Below are 7,720 nucleotides of genomic sequence, written 5' to 3' on the forward strand. Positions count from 1 at the left end.
AGGTTTGTGATGGTGTTTAATTTAAAAACTTGCGTCATTTTAAGTCTTGGTAATTGTTTATGCTTTACACGAATCGGCAAGGATGCGCCAAGTCAACTTATGAATACAGCAGGTGTCGGTTCGACTACTCCCACTACCGAGTATGCACTGGAGAAATACCAGATGCTACGCTACGAGGCCAACGCACAGGTCAAAATTGTCATGACTTCGGGTACAGCAGAGATATTTGGAACAGAACTTGTTTGTGGCACAGATCTAGTTTTGGAAGCGGGTGAAAGGGGAACGGTTGTCACTTTTCATGGCTGCAAAATCACCGTCAAAGGCTCAGGTCTAGATGCTTTTGTGATGGATGCTGTTGAGGACCATGATCTCCTTCAAGTCTACGTAAACATTCATGCGAATCTTCAAGAAGCGCGTAAGAAGGCCACAGAAGATCAATCTCGTGGACCCCGCGTTTTGGTTTGTGGCCCTGAAAATGTCGGCAAGTCTGTTCTCTGCAGGACCTTGGCCAACTACGCTGCTAGACGTGGCTCCAAACCAATTCTTGTTGATGTCAACGTTGGGCTAAATCAGGCACGCGGGAATTTTCATTTTATGACTTTTTGTAGGTTTGTATTCCCTCCACCATTGCGGCTCTGGCAGTCACTAAGCCCTATGATCTATTGGAGGGATGGGGTCTTGAAGAAGACCCTTTGGTTTTCTGTTTCGGTCATCTTGATCCGTCTGCCAACTTAAATTTGTTTAGGGAACAGGCAAGCTCGTACATCTTATAATGTCTTAGTGCTGGATTAGGTGAACCAGTTAGCTGATTTGGTTAACATACGATCGGAGAACGATGCTAAAGTGTTTTCTAGTGGATGTATTATAAAAATGGGTGGCTTCTCAAAGACACCGGAAAAAAAGCAGGCGGGTTTGGACGCGATACGGACGACGGCGGCAGCTTTTGAAGTGGACACAGTGTTAGTCATCGAGGACGGCTTTTTGAGCACATTTTTGCAGGAGGATCTGCCCAAGGATGTTACGATTATTCGACTACCGAGGTCTTCCGGTGCCGTCAACTTTACCCCCAAGCAGTCAATGCGTCAACGCGATTTGCGAATCAGTGCCTACTTCCATGGCGAAAATCTTAAACGACGTCTGCATCCCCACCACCTGAGGCTATCCGCTAGTGAAGTGAGTCATGTTTCCTTCACATGTTACGTAACTCCCCCTTTCTGTTCTTCATTTTCCCCTGTCATTGATTTCACCTTATTAGGCGACTTTTGTCTTATTACCAATGGCTTGTTGAACAGATTTGGTTTCGAAAGCACGAGAGCAGTATTTGATTGTTGCGTTTCTCCTTTCCGACAGTACACTGTGTATAGAGTTGGCAGCGAGGCCATTCCAGATGCCCTGCTTCCACACGGAGCACGGGATGCAGAGGAGGAGACACAGAGCTGGCGAACACCGATCGCTTTGACCGTGAGTCGCGACGCACTAAAGAATCGCATGCTGGCGGTGTCTCAGGCCACTGACCCGGAGCAAATCGCCTCTTCCCCTGTCTTCGGCTTCGTGGTGGTCCTCTCTGTAGCCGAGGACCGCACCCACTTCAACGTCCTCTCTCCCTCCCCCGAACTCCCTCCCTCCTGCCTCCTTGTCGCCTCCATCTGTTACGTTGACCCTGAGGGTGCCTAGTAGGTGCATGCTGCTGTCTGTTGCGTTTTCATACAGTTTGTACCTTAATGTACATCCTCTTTTTGTATTTATCTAAATCGTCAGCTTTTACTAATACATAAGTAGCCGTTTTGGTGGGCCGATAGTTCGGTTACATTACTATACACTGTTTATAAATCACGTCTGCATTCGTCTCAATTCTCCAGGTCCACATTCTGATCCATCGAATGCGTTCGGAGTGTCCTATCTTTTGGAACGATATCTTAAAAATACCTGTAATTTAACGGTAAATGTAAACATCCATCAGATGCAGTGTCCAGGTAGGTAGTTTCACTTGATTAAGTGAAATTTTTTATTGAAGAATTGGGTTAAAGCATGGGGTGACTGTCGGGGCCTATGCTTAACCTCTTTACTGATGTGTCCGTCCTCACTGGGTGAATTTTACAACGTGGCTGTTTCCTACCCACATCACGTTGTCATATGGCTCCAAGGACTTGGTTAAAACCGCACAGGCTATTTCAGCTCTGGTTTAGATGCTTCCCGGCCGACGGTACTGTAGCGCAACCTCAGTTGAATTTTTAAGGAAAATTCTTCAAAAGACTCAAAATTGCAAGCTTAGGGAGGTGACAAGAAAGGTACACGACGGAGGGACGTTATCACATGATCCGAGTTTTTAGCTCTTGTGGATACTTCCAAGAGAGGGTCTCAAAACTGCTGAGGATTTTCTAATGCTCAAATACCACTTCTTTCATAGTCTGCAATTCGTGAATGGGCAAAAAAGTGTAGGAACCAACTACGGAAGGAACGTCTCATGGACACATACACGAACCACAAAACACTAAGTCGCTAACAGTTGGGTACTGTTGTAAGGGCTGCTTATTGAAAACAAGCATTTAAAAATCAGTCAGTCCGTTCAATTTTCCACGTTTCAAAGCCATCATGTGGATCGCAACGCCCGAATCAAGGATCGTGGCGAAAACGTAGGCATTGCCGTTTGCAGAGTGATTAAACGATTTGAAAGTACCACTTTTTGGAGTTGAGAAACCCACCGAACGTTGTAAGGCAACTAAACCAGTTCATGCAGTGGTTGTAGTTAAAATTAAATTACGGCATAAAGTATCCCACAACATTCCATTCCTTGAAATGGTCGCCATTGCAATCGTCAATCCAACCCTGCCCCAGCCACACAAGCAAGCTACTAGTCCCACCCCTTATCAAACCCATCTTCTCTAGAAATAAAACCTAGCACCAGTGGCGTTCACGTCTATCCACCTTACACTCCCCATCCCTCTCTTCCACGTTGTTTGTGTTCATGTCACTCTTTAATGCTAACGCCGAAGGCTGATAGTGATCACTTGCAGTTCAGAGCTTGAAGATTGGAGCTTGGAGAAATGTTATTGGAGGATGGAGGGTGATGAATGCTGTGAGTCCCCCCTCCCCACTCCTGTCCTCAAGCAGAAATTGGCCCGGAAGTATTTTGCTTTGCGATGCACAGTACGAGGCCTAACGTCGCCTTGCCCGAAGAAGTATAGGGCTTTATTCCAACTGACTCACTACTTCTGAGTATTTCTCAGGAGAGCCAATAAGAATGACGAAGAAGAGGAAAGCGAAAGATTTTCTTAAACACCCTTGAATCACGTTGTTTGGAGTAGATAAGAGGCAGAAGCACTCACTGTTTGGCTTGCAGTAAGTGGAGGAAGTTAACAACCCCGTCCCACAGTCCACCACACTTGCCCAAAGAAGGCAGTCTTTTGGGCATAAAGTGGTGCATATCTTGGGGGTGTATGTGAGTATCACTGATACATTCGTCCTTTTACAGAAAGTGGAAATACAAAATCCGCTTCTCATCCCAGTCCAGTCAGTAAAGCAATCGGAAAGCGACCCAAAATACACCTTTTGTTTTTAGGAAATACGCAGTTGAAGTGAAGAATGAATTCTTGTTCTTGAAAGTTTATTGTCCCCTTTCCATACATGTGTCAATGTCACACCCATTTGCTCAATTCCCATAGCCTTTCTCATTGGTCACGATTTGAAACCACCTTTGCTTTACTCGTATACATTCAACACTACCGAACACCAACGAAAATTGTCTTTCACACGCCAATCTTCAATTCACTTGCCAATAGTGACACGCAGCCCCCCACTCTGAGGATCACCGAGAAGGTCTTGCCTTCCTAGCGTAATTTATTCATCTTTGAGTGATTTCGTCCCATAACCGCACTTTCGGTTTCAATCATTTGGTCGTGGGCGGTACATTCTGCTATTGCATAGCGCCCCTTTTCAAGCGACATGCAACCGATTTGACTAAAAACTTCCACAGCTTGAGAATAGCGTTAACTTCGGTCCGCAGAGCAGTCAGGATCGAATCACGTCCACCATACCCAAGGCAGGAGAACACAATGGAACGCCTGTCGCACATCTACGTCCTACAATGCGTACACACAAACAACCGTCGTCGCTTGACACATCTACACCAGATACCAGTAACTGCAGCGAAAACATTTGCTCATTAGACAATTTCCATGGAATTTGTTCTGCCCTTAAAAAGAGGCAAAGCACGAACACTATGCTACCGTAGTAATTTCAAAAAGGGAATATACCACCCCTCGAGGCTACTGAGGTGGAAACCGAGACGCCACGACACATATGCATTTGTTTTAATCACCCATGGGACTTCTCCAAATCCCATATTTGAACAGCACACTTTGGGACGATCCGGATACTGCAACAAGAATGAAACCTCATGTAACACCACCAACAGCGAGATTGCATTAACCCTGATGAAGCGTGGAACCAATGCACAATGATCCGGCCTCCAGGACGGGTTGGCTAAACGTAGAGGCAGTGTAAAATTCAAAAAACCCACAATAGTTAGAAATTTGTCAATTGACGTCCACTCCTCCCACGCTGATGATTGCGCCTACTTGAAGTACTATCGAGGTGACTGATGTAGAAAATCATCAAAAATGTCGTCGAAGATAGCACTTAAAACGAAGCGAATCAGTCTCCATACTTTTGGCATGAAATCCGGCTCGTGTCACCCACATTACTAGTCTATCTACTCTTATGCACCTCAATAAAGGGACGCCTTTCAAACTCGTGTATCTTGGAGTGATTTTAGGGATCTTTGGCGCTTCTGCTTCGGTGGCACGACCGTATTATTGCCAACATCCCCACGAAGAAGTAATAAAAGTTCAGTGAAAAAAAGTGTAGCAAAGTTGTGAGTCATTTTTACTTCTTGCCCTCGACCATAATTACGTGGTAGCCGAATTTGGTCTTCACTGGAGGATCCGTGTACACTGGTTTGTCCACCGTGGAGACTGGGAGTGCGAAAGCTGCCTCCTAAAAGGATAAAAAATAGCATTGAGTGACACAAAGTTGTGTCTTACAAAGGACTTTATTTATGTGACATTCAACTCAACTAACACAAGCGGTATAAATACACCCTACAGTAAAACTAAGACATGGTATTAAAGGATGAGTGACATTAGTTTGGTCACCAAAAACCTGCACTGTAAATTAAGACTTTACTACAAAGGAAACGAACAATAACAGACAAAAAAATGCATGATTTGATTAATGACTCCAGTTCTGAATGTTCCCTGGCACACGACACAAGGTTCAGTGAGAAATCTGCCTTCTGAAGGGACAAACCAGCCTGAAATTAGTTCCTGTGTTCCCTTAGATGCCAAAACAGCATCAGCCTGACCGGCGCGATCTTCGATTCTCTGAATTCCAAATACATGGCGCCGTAAAGTCGATTAGTAGTTTTGTTTATGCATGTTGGCACACAGAGCTTTCCAGTTTCCCATGATTAAACACCACGCCAGAGACATCAAGCTAGCTTCATGCCACCCCAGCTACTGGTCAGTCGCACAACCCTCTTGCGCGAGTGGCTTTTTAATGTTTGGCATTAAAAGTGTAGAGATAATCTCGAAAAGCTTCCTAAGTGTCCATTACCGAAACTCAGACTTAAACAAATAGTTGACGTATTACACACGAAACCGTTTGGAAAGAGAATTAGATAGTAGTGCCTGTAATATCTTGATTGCTTAGTTCTTCATTTTGGTTACGCGGGCACTTAAGGCTCCGCCATTGCAATTCCGCTCGGTGGCATAGGCTCCGAGCCATAGCAGTAGCCCCAATGCCTTCTGCATCCCACCAAGACCTATCCTGCACTGGCATTATGACTTCCTACAACTTCAAGAATGACTCAGGCAGCTAATGGCATCTAATTTGATAGATAAGTTCTAACAGTAAACAAATCCTGACGTCTATAGAAATAGCCGACGAACAATCACATAATGCTGGCATAGACGGTGAGAGTTGATTTATCGAAGGGCGGGAAAGCTAACCTGAAAGGGCCCCACCATGGAGCCACGGGCCATCCAGCCGAGGTCACCACCGGAGCGTGCCTTGTCCTCGCTGTACTGCTCTGCCACGGCGTTGAACTTCTGGCCACTCTTCAACTGCTCTATTGCCTCCAGTGCTTTACCCTGCTTCTCACACAAAATGTGACGCACCTTGAAAGTGGAAAAAAGAAAAATCACCCTCCATCTCTCAAACACCTTTCCATATTTTGTTGACTAAAGGTTGAGCTGATGCTTGACGGTAGACGTTTTAGTCCTATTTCTAACTGGAGAGACTATTTCAATCTCCCGTCATTCAATTTTCTAGGGACTCACAAAAAAACACTCAGGAGGGATTCAAATTTACGTCGAGGAAAAAAATTGGTTCATCCTCTTGACTGCTGACGATTAAATCTGTGAAAGTTGTCAATAGTGAATCAAATATTTTGCCATTTGTTCCGTTTAAAGTCGACAATCGGGACTAAGTGTCGAATTCAAATTGCAATTGTAAAAAATACGAAGTGTGAAGTGATCGCTTGCGAAACCCAAATCAGAGACAGTCATTCCATTTTCGATCACCGCTAGATATTTGTTTCGTTTGATCAAATCAGCGTCCTCTCTGCTCCCAGACCTGTACGCCTTATGACGGCTTCAGCGACACCCAAAAAATGATTCAAATTCAAACGAATGAGGTTTAATAGTGACAGGAAAGAAACGCTGGTTCATTTCTTGCAGCATCACCGTTTCCTACTTCATGACGTTTGAAGAAATGGAAAATTTCAATGCGAACAAGGAGTAGCAGCCTCATTTTACGCAATAATTTTCACAATAGCACTGGTTTGGAAGTGCCGTTAAAACGCCAGAGGGGTACAACGCTGTTCTAAAAACAAAACCGACGCCTCACCTTAACGGAATTGCCACCCTTGGCTGGAGCTTTTGAGGCACCTTCAGCAGTATCGCCTTTCTTGCTCTCTGAACCCGAGGCGCCGGCTTTGGCACCACTGCCGCCGCCACCACCACCACCCTTTCCTTTTCCTTTTGGCATCTCAGCTGAGAGAAAGCGATACGAAAGTGCTTTTAATCAAGCAAAAACCAACTGGATTAGGGTGGGATTTTGTGGTTAAAGCAGTGACCGCATTATACGATTCGGAGTTTCACAGAGTCGAGCCATAGATGAATAAACAGAATGCTGATTGGAAGTAGACATGAGGCAACCACTGAACCAATGTCCCGGTTCCGACGTAAAGGTGTGCAAAGGCCTCAACGCAACAAACATTCGACAGCATCTAGGGTCCGGATTCCCACTTTTGTTATGGAAAGGCTTTGCACAAAATCTAACCTCCTAAGAAAGCCATGCTCAGGACAAGAACTGGATTTTTTCTTCTAAAAAACCACCAAAAATGGATTTTCAAATGTGTTCAGAGCATGAATGGAAGCAAATTGGTTTTCCAGCCTTAATATTTTCACTTTTTTGCACAAGCAAGCGTGATTAAAATTACTGCTACATGAAAGACGAAAAAGTGAGGTCAAAGGTGGAGAGATGGTAATACTACTTCCCTAATCTAACCGAAGACCATATTAGATGAATTCTAGCATTAAAAATGATATGCACATTTTACTGTTGAAGCGCAACTCAAAGGTGCAGTCTGAGAGTTTGAAAAACTGACTAGAAAAATTCAAAGTGAGTAGTAAAGACCTAGCACGCCCCTAATCTTGGC

At 44.7% G+C, this 7,720-nt stretch overlaps 2 protein-coding genes across 2 annotated transcripts; one reads left to right on the forward strand and one right to left on the reverse strand. All coding sequences in view use genetic code 11, as the record gives it.

The window, feature by feature from the left end:
• Nucleotides 1–99: 99 nt before the first annotated feature.
• On the forward strand, nucleotides 100–1,674 carry EGR_04072 (Polyribonucleotide 5'-hydroxyl-kinase Clp1; the record flags this gene model as incomplete). Its single annotated transcript, XM_024493321.1, has 4 exons — nucleotides 100–558; nucleotides 609–695; nucleotides 889–1,173; nucleotides 1,351–1,674. The coding sequence occupies 4 exons, from the start codon at nucleotides 100–102 to the stop codon at nucleotides 1,672–1,674; spliced, it is 1,155 nt and encodes a 384-aa protein (XP_024352235.1).
• A 3,210-nt stretch (nucleotides 1,675–4,884) lies between these two features.
• On the reverse strand, nucleotides 4,885–7,047 carry EGR_04073 (Peptidyl-prolyl cis-trans isomerase NIMA-interacting 4; the record flags this gene model as incomplete). Its single annotated transcript, XM_024493322.1, has 3 exons — nucleotides 4,885–4,995; nucleotides 6,009–6,176; nucleotides 6,907–7,047. The coding sequence occupies 3 exons, from the start codon at nucleotides 7,045–7,047 to the stop codon at nucleotides 4,885–4,887; spliced, it is 420 nt and encodes a 139-aa protein (XP_024352236.1).
• Between the last annotated feature and the right edge of the window lie 673 nt (nucleotides 7,048–7,720).

The sequence above is a fragment of the Echinococcus granulosus genome (assembly GCF_000524195.1).
Source record: "Echinococcus granulosus chromosome Unknown EG_S00024, whole genome shotgun sequence".
Lineage (NCBI taxonomy): Eukaryota > Metazoa > Platyhelminthes > Cestoda > Cyclophyllidea > Taeniidae > Echinococcus > Echinococcus granulosus.